Source organism: Antechinus flavipes, chromosome 5 (genome assembly GCF_016432865.1).
Source record: "Antechinus flavipes isolate AdamAnt ecotype Samford, QLD, Australia chromosome 5, AdamAnt_v2, whole genome shotgun sequence".
Lineage (NCBI taxonomy): Eukaryota > Metazoa > Chordata > Mammalia > Dasyuromorphia > Dasyuridae > Antechinus > Antechinus flavipes.
This window is the reverse complement of record NC_067402.1, coordinates 182,483,438-182,496,904: the sequence shown is the minus strand read 5'-3', so window position 1 is coordinate 182,496,904 and position 13,467 is coordinate 182,483,438. Positions and strand designations below refer to the sequence as shown.

The 13,467-nt window shown below is 30.4% G+C and overlaps 1 protein-coding gene across 3 annotated transcripts in view; it reads right to left on the bottom strand.

Annotated features, from left to right (window-relative positions):
• The window catches only part of LMO3 (LIM domain only 3), a 75,053-nt gene that overhangs the window by 52,339 nt on the left and 9,247 nt on the right, over positions 1–13,467 (bottom strand). For all 3 annotated transcript variants that reach the window (XM_051962223.1, XM_051962221.1, XM_051962220.1), the window contains one exon: positions 12,895–13,108. In XM_051962223.1, the coding sequence (XP_051818183.1) occupies positions 12,895–13,100 (206 nt within the window). In that variant the 5' untranslated portion in view covers positions 13,101–13,108. The remainder of the gene's footprint in view (positions 1–12,894; positions 13,109–13,467) is intronic.

Genomic DNA, 13,467 nt, shown 5'->3' with positions numbered 1-13,467 from the left:
TATTAAATTTAATCATAAAAACATTGGGACCAATATAATCTGGATTTTATGAATGTGACACAGTAAACATTTTAACTATAGATATGTTCCCCATTATGAGAAAAGCAAAACGGTAGGAAGAACTTTAGATGATGGTAATCAAAAGCACAAATATTCTGTTTCATATGAGAGGCCTCCATGGAATATGTTTGTTTTGACAAAGTGAAAAGAACCTCTTTCTGAAATTTTCTACTTATGGTTCAGAACTGAATTTTACCTTAGGACTTCAACCCTAAAAGCAGGAAGGAAATGTTTAAGTATAATCCTGAAAGTCATCCTACTGTTTTGAGAGCTGGGCAATGATACAGAAAGTAACTTAGCTATTAGAATTAACTAAAAGCATTCCCCCATTTCTTCTGGTCAGGAACATTTATTCCTTGTGCCTTATTTTATACTTTTTTGTTCTCTAATGTATTTATCTTGTACTACAATTGTCTGCATGTGTGTAAATGCCTCTAGTGAACTCCAATTCAATGAAGACGAGTATTGTTTATTAACCATTAACTCCATGTTCTTTCCAGTCTACATAGCAGGTAGAGAATTAAGCATTTGTTGAATGGGAAATTGTGTGCAAGATGCAAGTATTTGTACCAAATAGGAAACTGTGAAGAGAAAGGGTGAGAGAGTTCTGAATTAGTTCCAGGGACACACATAGAGAGGTGCAACAGACAGCAGGGGAAGCTGGTTCCTCAATGTTTTCTGACTTAACACCCTAGCAAATGTTTAGGGGAGTCTTGCCCTTAGATGAGATGAGTCTATTTCCATCGGCTGAATTAAGGTCTTACCATTCCCACCTAAAAGGCTCATTTACTCTTGTATTTTATTTTTGTTTGTTTTTCTGGGGGGTGGGGGGCAAGTAAGGTTTATTCCAATATATATAACTTCTTTAACTCTGCTTTCTCTTTCTCTGTTTTATTTGAAAAAAATGAGTTCACTTGCTAGTCCCTGTTTGTGATGGACTTTTGCATTTTGGGGGAAGGAACTAAACTGGCAAGAGTAAACTTAAGAGTTAACTTCCTTTTAAGAGCAATCTAGCTTTTATTCTAAATCTATCACCCCCCAGTATACCAGGATCTGGGAAGGGGAATGCAGTTAGGTATATATCCTCTCAGAGACTGGATTTCTAGAACTTGCCTATCCCTTTCTTATATTTTCTTATATTATTATATTATTATATAATATTATATTATGTTATATTCTGGCAGGCCAGAAATCTATTCACTGTCTATATAGACAATTCATACATGGGCAAAAATGTTACATATGTATATGAGAAAATTTCCCAATGCAGTTCTAAAATGCACTTAGTAAAATACAATCTCAAATGAAAAGAAGGTTAGGGAGAATGATGGCGAGAGATTATCAACATTATCACCATAGAAAATGTATACGTTGGGACTATCACTTTCCCAATGTGCTCGGTATTATGCCTCTCAATGTAGTCAATGACCACATTAGCTTTATTTCACTGTCATATTACATTAATGACTCATTTGGACATTAATAACTCATTTGCACTAAAATCTCCAGGGTTTTTGTTTTTCATTTAAACTCCTATTTTATGTGGCACTGTTTATTTTTTTTTAATCCAGAGATTTCTCCATTTTCCTTTTTTATTCAAGATCTAAGATTTTACTTTGTGAGAAGTCCCCAGTATGAGAAATCTCTGCCTACATATAGATGCAGATCAGCAAATCATCTAGGATTTGAGAGCAGCCAGAACAGAGAAGTGAAATGTTCAGAGGCACAACTTCAACATATGCTTACTGACTCTAGATCCCTCTTTTTAGTCACTATGCTATGCTGCTTATTATTTTACATGGATATCTGTTACATTTCCTCTTGTTCTCTTTGGTCCATATTTCTGACATATTGTAATAATTTTATATTCTGTCACCCAATGATTCAGCAATGACACCTATCTTTGTATCATTGGTAATTTGATAAACCTGTTATCTATGCCTTTATCCAAAATAAAAAGAAAACTCTTGAAAAGCACAAAGGCTTAATAGCTTCCTGTAATAATCCACTTGAGATTCTCTTTTCAAACTAACATTAATGACTACTTTGGGTACTGCCCTTCTAATAGGCTCACCATTGTTAAAATATCTTTCCATGTTCTCCACAGGAAAAGGATAGACTTTGTCAAGCACTTGGTTAAATGATAAACTATTGACATCATTTTCCTGTCACAAAACAAAACAAAGTCACTCAAGGTTTTAAGGTATTTAAGGCCATTCAAAATACACATTATTTCCCTCTACTGCCTGAAATCTCAGATTCACAGAACTTGACTTAGAAGGTAATTAGTTATTCATTGCTATAGTGAACTATATAGTATTGGATTTTACATCTGTTTAACACTTGGGTGCCATTTCCTGCCAACTCACAAGGTAGATCCTCCTACAGACAAGTCTATCCCATGGCTAACATATTCTGTGGTTTCATAGTCACTTTAAATAGTAATACCCAAATTCCCACTGATGTGTTTAATTTCTAACTGGACAAGGAACACTAGTTTAAAGCAAAGATATTTTATGAAATAGCATAGAAAGGAAAATATTTTTCCATAAATATAAATATCATCAGTGAAAATAGTAGATCTCTCTTGGGAATGTATAACTAGAGCACACACATGGAAAGACAAAACTGGTTTCTGATGCTTCCAAGCTGTTGATATGATCCCATTCCCAAACATTCAGTCTCTGCCAGGTATTAATTCTGTTTTCACATGGTAACTATTCACAACGCCCCATTGGTCCTATGATTATTTTCTATCCTTAACAGAAATGTCCCCTCTCTTCATTATGGAAGAAAAAGTGGGCAATTCTGCTATACTTTTAGGTTAAAATCTTGTTACAGTGAAGCTAAGTCACAACTTAGCTACACAAATAAAAAAACCCTCACTATAAAACTTTTCCCATAAAATGTTGAATCTGTTTCCCCTTCAACTTTGCCTATTTAGAAATGACCTCCCTCTCTCAGGGAGGTCTGCTTATTCCAAATGAGTGTCAAACTTTTTGAAGCACAAAAGAACTCCAGTTTTCTAGTGCCCTCTAGCTTAAATCTGCTTTTTGAACTGTCTTTCCTGGTCATTGAATGCTGACTATACTTCTTTATTTTAGGTTCAGAAATTTCTTAAGGCTCCTTATAATTTCCAGTGACTAAGTTATACCTCATCATTATCCATTTAAATGGCAGTTTTTGAGCCAAGTGACAAAAGCTTTTAGGGTCCACAAGTTTCTTAATTCTAAAGGAGAATTTGCAGGTGAAAAGGACAGAAATGAACTTAAACCCAAGGGACAACTCTATTATCATTCTCTTGACCAATTGCATTCCAAAAATCTTTTAGGGATTGATCCCCATATTTGTGAAATACTTTATGGTTATACTTTATAGATTATAAAATTCTTCTAATATCCATAGTGCCTGGGACTGTGCTGAAGAAATAGTACTGCTTTTCATTACTTGAGTATATAGACTGAATTCTAGGAAATGAGTAAGTCATCTACCAATTAGTTAATTTTTAGATATTTTAATTAGACTATAATAAATGGATTGTCTTCCCCTTTAATCATTTTTTCTAGTCTTTTCATGCCTTCACATGTGTGCATGTTTATCACTAACACCTAAAGGAGTTTTTTGATGCTGATATTTTATTGTCCCTCCAAGACTCGGTTCACTTAGACTACTGTGATTCATTCTGCCACACACTTGAAAATTTTCTCATGGAATTTTGCATACAATGTCATTTCTATTTTTCATAAAGAATGGTGAGTTATGTAAAAACAGTATTACTTTGTATTTTGAATAGGAATGTAAGCTTTTTGAGAGTAGAGGCTATCATTTTTTGTTATTGTTTATATTGTGCATCTTAGGCCTAAAACAACACCTGGAGTACCATTAAACTCATCTAGGATCATCTCATTTTAGAGATGAAAAAATTCAGATCTAGAGAGATTGCCACTCAAGTTTAGATGGATATTACGTTTTAGAGAAAGTAATTTGAACTCAAGTTTTCTGATTCCAAAATGAATGTCCTTTCAAACTATTGTTTTGTTCATTACTTAACTGCTCAATGATCAAAGACCAAATGAAATGAAAACATAACGAGGCATTTGAATAGAAACATAGTAGAAGTCATATAGATAGGGCATCCTTAAACCAATAGTTGAAATTTACAGGAATAATTATAGGAGCTAGCTAAAATAAATGAAAATGCAATCTTTTGAGCAGTAGTCAACAAGAAGCAACACTAAAATCACCTTTTATGGTTCTATACAATTTATCAGATGTCCTAAATGATGCTCTTTCCAAATTCCTAACTTTTTAACCATATTCCATCCCTAAAAGAAATTGTGGGAAATCCAATGAAAAAGCCATAGAACAAAGTAAATAGTATAAAATTACAAAAAATAAGTAGCAGATCTCTTTCTAAAGCATGGATGACATATATGACAAATAGCATATATGACAACCATAAGAAAGGGATATTTTAAACTTCTTTTTGATTTAAAGAGGGTTAATAGAACCATGGGAAGAGAAAGCTTGTTAGAAAAATAAGGAGAAAGAGATAAATCTCTAAATAAGTTAATTTAATCTGCAATAAACAAATTCATTTTTTTTCCAACCCTTTTAAGTGTTCCCTGTTGTGGTTCCATGACATAAACAGAAGAGGACTTTGTTTCTCTGAGGCTCCGAGACTATGATTAAGATCACAAAGTTTATAGCCATTATTATTATTTGTCAGATTATATATTTATGTTTATTTAATGGATTGATTTTCATTAATAAAAGTAGTTTATACAGAAGATATTCCCATTCCACAAGCAGTAAGTTTTGTTTAAAAATTTAGTTTGGATTATTCCTCTGCAAACCACTTTTATATTCTAGAGTTTATTTCCTCTTTTGTCTAGTTTGTAAGTTTTCAGTATTAAATAACACCATGTCTACACATCATTTTAATAAAGAAAACTGACATTACTGTTTAACTTTAGACCTTCTATCTCTTACAATGTCATTTTTCTTTTAAAAAACAAACTCTTCTATGCAGGCCTCGTAGTATAACTTTAACACCATGAAAAAAAATGATAAAGCCACAAAGTTATAATGTGTGAAACCAAGAGTTGAATAAGAGGTTATGAAAATATGTTGGGTGAAAAGATTGTCCAAGATGTTTTGACACATAGAGCCCTAAGCTCCAAACATTACAATTTAAAAGTCTCGCTTAACTTTGCTAGTATTCATACACTTCTCTGACAGAAAAAATAGAGAGAAAGCTCATGGCCTAAACACAGCTTCAGACTAAGGGACTATTAAATTAAGAAGATATAAACATCCCACTTTAAAATGGATTAAAAAAGTATACTTTCCCATGATTTATTAGGTAAATATCTATTCTGAGAGAAAATTCTCCTAGGAAATGAAATAAAGTAGGGATAATTTATTAAGCACAAAATCTGAAGGTGGAAGGAGTGTTAGTTAACAAGTACACACTATTAAATAGCACTGAAACAGATAGAAGCAGCAATATCATTTGATTCAATTAAATTACTAGATGGTATTTTAGGATTTTTAGATTAAAAAATTAAATTAAGCGAATTTTCTGCTGAAAATTGTTTATGAGCCACTCTTTTAGAGTATCTGATGTTTGAAATTACTAGATAACATGTCTTGGCAAAAGACACTATCACCTTTTCTAGTGCCAGATTTTACCAAAGAGAATTGAAATGCCTTTGAGGTTGTCAGTGAAAGAAAAGCAAAACCATGATTTTTAACATTATAAAGTTTTCCTTCCACATCCCTCCACAAAATTGGTTATTTCTCAGATTTTAATCTTTTGTTCGTCATGTATGATTTTTCTAGAATAGTAGCTGGGAGAATAGGATTCTTTATAAAGAAGGTATTGATAGGACTTTATCAATATATCACTAATCCCAAATAATGTTAAGAATTAGCTAAAATTACAGAAATATAGACATTGAAAATTCAATGTCATATTTTTTGCTGTTTTGCAGTCATTTTTTAAGTATAACAAATTAATTCTACTACTTAGAAAATTAATAAGAAAATTAAAAGAATAAAAACCTAAAATATCAAATTGGAATCAATTCCCAATTAAAATAGCATTTAGAGTTCATATGTTCTATATTTCTCATGACAATTCAATAAATGCTATTAACTAATTTCCCTTCATGGAAAAACTTAGAATAATGCAAAATGATAGAAACTCTTAAGGAATTTTCAGTAAAGAATATCAATGACTTAATACATTCTCTCAATTTCATGAAACAATATTCAATATACATTTACATCAACCAATTATCCTAGGCTATATCTGATAAAGAACAAAATCTTACTTTGCTATGCTAACATTATTTAGTTCACAGGATATATTCAGAATCTGACATTTACCAAAATACTGTTTTCGTCCTGCTTCTTTTCATCACTACACCACAGCAAAATTCTATTTATTTTTCATTTTGCATTGTTCAAAGGACATTAAATTCTATTAAAGGACTGACTAATTTTAACATAAAGGTTACAAAGCACTGTGCCCATTTTGTTAGTTTGCAGAAACATCCTAAAATAGAACTTTAAACTCAGAAGTCTATATATTTACTATGTGCAAAATAAGCACTTTTTGCAATTCACAAGCAACTTATTTCTAGATGTATTTAATCCTAAATGTATTTGTAGGAGCAGAAAAAAAATTTTATTTTCCACTACTAAATCCAAATTATCTAACTAGTATCTTCTAAGTGAGAGTTATCTGGATTGAAGAATTTCATGCTTCAAAAGAATAGATCATAGTCAAAATAAATAAAAATAAAAGGAATATGGAATACTTTATGATTTCTCAAGTCCAGTATAAGACTATCTCTAATTTAAGGTTAATAAAACATATAATTCATATTTAAAAGATGAAATTTTTAATCATATAATACATTTTAAAGAATACTACAAGAAGTTCAAAAAGCTAGAAAAGCACTAAAACGTCTTTTGAACAAGAATCTTAATAAATTTCTATCTTCCTCCTTCATGCCAGCCATATGACAAGGAGCTTACCATTAAGTATAACAAATGAACACTGCTTATGCTTATTAAATTTTTCTTTCCTTCTTTCTATTGAGCATGATGTGAAAATTGCTTACGAAATTGATGTGAGAATTGTTTATGGAATATATTTAGATATTTGTTTTATTTTAGGATAGAATAATATAGTCTACTATATAGGAAGATTTATTCTATGGATGCTAAGACCCACCTTGATATTTTTTCAATTAAGAAAAATATTTTGAATAAAATGAATAATGATATAAATAGGATTCAAACATATTATGTTTGAATTATGAAATCATTTAAAAAGAGACTGTGGATTTCTATAGACCTAAAAACTTTACATATTATCATTACCTCACAAAATTAATGCAGTTAAAGATGATGACAATAGGAATTTTGGAAGACATTAAGCAAATGAGTACAGAAACACAAGGGATTACACTAAATATTAAACTGTTAATTAACTATCTGGTTCTGCTTTCCTCAACTATAAAATGAGGAAATGTGATCAAGGTCTCACTTTAAGGGATCTCTAAGGCCTCTTCTTTGTGCTAAATCTCTGATTCTACAACAATCTTTCACAAAATATAATTTAGAATTTTAAAATAAAAATTTTTAAGAGCAATAATATTACCTTTTAGGAGAAAAAAGTAAAACCTCTAAAAGCTAAATTTTGTATTTTTAAAATAATTAATGGGAAAAACAAATATTGGAGAAAAGTTAGAAATATAACTATTACTGAACTTTAATTTAACATATTATCAAATTGCTCTGCAGTGTTAGTAATCAGGCTAGATCATATAAATACTAGTTTTATGATCTATAAAATTCTTTAAATTAATAGCAATATTTATTATTATTAAAATAATTTTGTTGAGAAATCTCTATATTGACAATATTTTTTAAGTCAACCTCAATTTTTAGTCATTGATTTCTCATTAATTCCTTACTTTGGAACGTTTGAATTAACTTTCACTTAGAATAGGAACTTTAAATAATTTAAGAAATAAGCAGTTATTATTGAGGATAAAGTAATAACCCTAATTCAATGTTCTTACTTATAAATAAGTAATTTGAGAGAAACCTTTATCACTACCAAAGATAGGACCTAAGATAGCAGCATAATACCTTATGTTTTCCCAGTAAGAACATTTTTCTGGTTTGTTTTTTTTAGAGGAACACAAATTCAGCTAGCTTCCATAATATGCAAAGTAAGCAGCTTTGAAAGAGCTACATGGTAAGATAGCATTCACAGAGATTTAACTCATGCTATAAATTAACTTAATGCTTTGAAATATACTACAAATAACTTGGCAGATTTAAAGAAAACAAAATTGCCAGAAAATCTGAATAGTGAATTTGGTGCTATTTACTTTTCTTAAGTTGAAAAGTACATCTTCTTTTCAATTTTGATATTTTAGTGAGGGCATGAGTGTATACACACACACACACACACACACACACACACACACACACACACACCCCACAAACTAATTCTAATGACTGAACAGTAAATGTTTTAATCTGTAATTTGTAAAAGAAATACAAACTAAGCAAGATTATTTCCAAACCATTAATTCCCTACTGTTGATATACAATTAGTATTAAAACAACTACTTTTATATGATAGTTATTAACCTTTTTCACAATGGTGTACTGGTGCTTTAAAATTAAATTGACCTAGACAGCTAACATTAATTAATCTTGCATTGTTAGATATATCTGAACAGTTCTAGTTTATCCCAAGTTCATTTTACTTTAGAGAAAGGAAGGGGAAAATGTGATCACCTATAGTTTTTAACTATACAAGTTCCCAACAGAAGAAGAATTTAAGGTTTTTGATAATTCAACATTAATTGGTACATTTGATCCACAGGATTAAACATTGAAAGTAAAAATACTTGAGAAATAAAAATCTATTATTCATTGAGTTTAAAGAAAAATATTCATTTGAGGAACTACACATAAATTCTGCCATGTCTTAGGTAAGGCTTAAAAAATTTAGTTTATGTGTGGAGAAAATTAAGGTGCTTCACTATTATGAATACAGATCAAGGACAGACCATTAAAAAGATATTCCATGTAAATGTATAGTCTATATTTATGCATATACATATATGTTATATTAAATTGGACTAGATTCCTAAGATTTCCAACCCCTTCTCCCCCATTCTATCCTATTTATTCATATTTCTTTTATTTCAATGCAGGAAGTACCATGAGTGTGTATATATATGCACACATACATAAACTAAAACAATAGTTACGTATTTAGAAAAACCGTGAATAAGAATACGTAACTTAATTGCCTACAAATTATTTGAGAATTCTTATCATTTTGACCTTAAGTCCCTAAATATACTGAAGTTAACAAAGCAACAACTAAGAAGCCTACAATTTCTTCTTGCTATACATCAAAAGAGATATGTTAAGTGATTAAGTTTTCCTCTATACAAAGTAATGACAATTTCAATTTTTAATATAGTTATCTAATTATTTTCTAGTCTAAAGCAACATAACTTTCACTTAAGTAGGTTTTATCCTATCCCTAACCTCCAATTCCACCAAAAAAAGTTTCTGGAGATTTAGAAAAGGAGAAAATAGTAATTATATAAATGTATTAATTACTCTATATTTTGCTTGTTTCAACATATTTAAAAATTAAAACAGGAAAAGTCCAAATAGCAATGTCACGTAAATGAATTCATTTATTAGAAGCCAAATTTTCTGATCTAAAATCTTTAATGCAATTGTTTTAATAAGTGAAAATTAAGCAAGAATGAAATCACATTTTTCATTGGTTTTTAATTAAATTGATACTTCTGGGTGATCAAAATGTGACAAAAGAGCAACTGATATATAGTGCTATTATCTTAACACTACTGAATTTTATTTTTACTCTATTCAATGAAGCTTATTTAATAATATTTAAATATATTTATACATGATTTGTTTTGAATATAAAGTTAGATTTCAAAATTATAAAGATTACAAGTCTACTTGCACAGAAATTTTGTGTCTCTATAGATGTTCCAAGGTGAGATTTCATGTTTAATATTTGAAAATTTCAAGAAATATCTATTTTTAAGAATAACTTCTTAAACACACATGCACACATCTACACACACACCCCTTTTCCACAATATGTTTACATTGTCATAGGTGAATTACTAATTTACCTAAAAAATTCACTTTAACTTACGTGTTAAGTAAGTAATATCACCCCTTTAATAACTAGATTGAAATGTCAACAAGTTGAAGGCTATTAACATAACTGTTTGTTAAATGTGATGATGACTAATTAAGAAGAAATGGCATTCTGAAAAACAGGTATATACACATTCAGGAGGCACTTTATATTTCAGAAAATATATAGAATTTTCAAAGCTAAAAGTTAAACAGCATTGTATTATTTAACAGACTTGAAAATGGAACAAGAAAATTTGGGTTCTATTAGAGTGAGGTCAGTCATGGAGACAGAGATATTACAGAAGAATAGAATGATTTAATGTGTACAACACATACTTACTTAACTGTTAAAAGCCATGTCTAATATTTTACTAAAATCCATTGATGGGAAATGATTAAAACTTTTTTTGAAGGTAAATTAAGTTCACATTGATGCAATAATTTTAATTTTGCTTTATTGTATCTGGAATTATTTTTTTCCAGAGATAATCCTGAAAAATTTGTTTGCAAAGCAAAATTTTAGCAAAAAAAGGAACCAGATATTGGAGGTTTGCATCCAATGTGGAAAATTCTGATTCCAGTTGAAATGGTACATTAATCCATATAATTCCTGTTCAGGTTAACCAAAAGTTTATTTTAAGAAATGTTAATGTAAATTTATGCTAGACACCGTTAGCAAATATTATGAGCATAACATGTTTATGTGCAAGGATTAAAATGCTTGTCAATATAGTAGTAGTAAAACTATGAAGATAAATCAGTTGCAACAAATCAGCTACCTTTTTGGGTGCAGGATCAAGAAATAAAGTTAGTTTACAAATAAACTGAGGGGAAGAAAAACTCTAATTTCAAAACAACTATAAAAATAGGTATCATTAGAGTATCTAAAACAATAATGAGTTATTTGCATCAGTAATAATCAAAGAGAGAAACCAGAGTTATAATTAGGGCATAAAGTGCAAACTGTGGATTTGCCCCAGGACACTAGAGAGAGTACAGAAATTTGAACCATATTTTTTCTCATTAGGATAGAAACTACTGTAGTAACTAATTGCCCCTCCAATTCAAATTATTTTTTCTTTCTTATGTTATTTTCACATCATGAATTATTACATTCCTACCTACCATTAAAAAAAAAAGTTGATTTGATGGCTGATAAGTGCTACTTATTCTAGAGTGCCAAAATTTCTAGTTACTGATAGATTTGACTAAGTCATTTTAAATAACCACAAAAAAAATTATTTTAAAAACCTAAAATGCACAACATCATAATAAGTAAAAGACAGAGTAACAGATATATTTGACCTGGCTTGGAAACATGGCATTGATAGTTAGAAAGCATTTGTACTATCTTTAAGGGCAGGACCCTCATTCAAATGAGATTTGTTGTTTGTACTTATGCGTGAACTTGCATGAAAATGAGATTGGGTTACTGTGTATTGGAATTTTATAACCTCCCCAAATAGTATGACATAAGTGAGCAGGAATGAATTCACTCTCTTACTAACTTACCAAATTGAATTTCTGATGGGACTTTAAAAGAACAGTTTGATTTAAGTTTTCACAAGAGCATTAGCAAAGGAATAAAAAGCCATCATTTTAGGTCCATAGTCAATGGTGAAATTTCAAATGATTCCTTCCTTATATAGTACTTTTCAACCAAAAAAAAATCAATTCACACTTATTTATGAAATTCAGAGGAATACACTTTGTGAATTGACATTCTGGAAGTTAGTTCCTATCCAAGGGTGAGGAATTCTGGAACGAGAGACTTAAAGAGTGAAGCTTTACCTGTTTGCTCCCTTCATAACCGAGGGCATCAGAGCACTCCTATACCTCTTTATCTATTTAACTTATAAAAGATGTATCATTTGCTAGTGATAGAAGCTTTTAATATACTGCTTTTTAAGAATTACTGGCAGGTTTAGTGTTTAAATTTTAGGTTTATTTTTGTGCTAGTCAGTATAACTTTGTGGGAAGAAGAATCTGAAGCATATATGAACAGACACTAAAACCTATACCAAACTGCAGGCAAGTTCTTCAAAACAAGTGTTGGTTAAGAATTTCAAAATCACATTTATATGAGAGAGAAATAATTTCTCATTTTTTAATGTTGCTAATTCTTCTGGTTCAATTAACAACTAACTAGTGACAGAATTATTTCACAAAATAATCTCAAAACTTGATTTTTTTAAAAAATCAAGTACTTAGTTTTATGTGTGTGTGTGTTTGTCACAGACAATCTACTTATTTTCTCCTTCCCCTCTGATGAAATTATGTGTGTATTTGTAAAATTTTATACATACATGAAGAGGTGTTTATTTTTGTGTATGTATATAATACATATACATTTGATGCTTGTTGACAGTTTCCATAGAGAATTGATTATACAAGTTGAGTAGACTAAGTCACAACATAATTGCTGATATCTGGTCTAGTCACATTTTTTTTTTTTTTTTGCTGTAAGATGACAAAAACATATAACAGTTCTGAGAGTTGAGTTCAGCGTCATTCACTTGGTGGAGTGTAGTTGTGAGGGAATCCATAAAGCTTGATAATTGTTTTTAAGTCTAGTCACCTCTAGTATAGAAGAATAATGCCTACCTCAGGTAGTCTCTGCGACAAAGGATAAGGTTTGCTTTAGTGTACAGGGTGGAGCCCACCTCTCCCAACCGACAATCACAGCAAGCACACTTCAGACAGTCTTCATGCCAATATTTGTCCAGGGCCTTCAGTAGATATCGGTCCTTGATTTTACGGTTGCAGCCAGCACAACCTTTCGGCTTGGTGTCTGGCTGGACTGAGAGCATTTGTATACCTAAGAAAGTTAAAAAAAAAATAACTGGGGCTATTAGATGGATTTAAAAGATATCAAAGACCAAAATCAGAATCTAAAAATTCAAATTTGCTTTCTTTAGAAGTACAAGGTCTTATTTTTTATTCTAAAGATATTTACTGAAAATACACAATTGGACTTAGGCTGTCATTTACATTTTATACTTTGCTTACTCAATTTCTTTCCTCATCTATTTGTTCATCTTCTACATATTAAGTGGTAAAAAGAGTTTATTTATGTGTGTATGTATATATTAATTTACATAGGTTTTTACATCTATGTGTATACACACACAAATATATGGGGGGAAGACAGAAAGAGAGAGAAGGAGAGAAAAAATA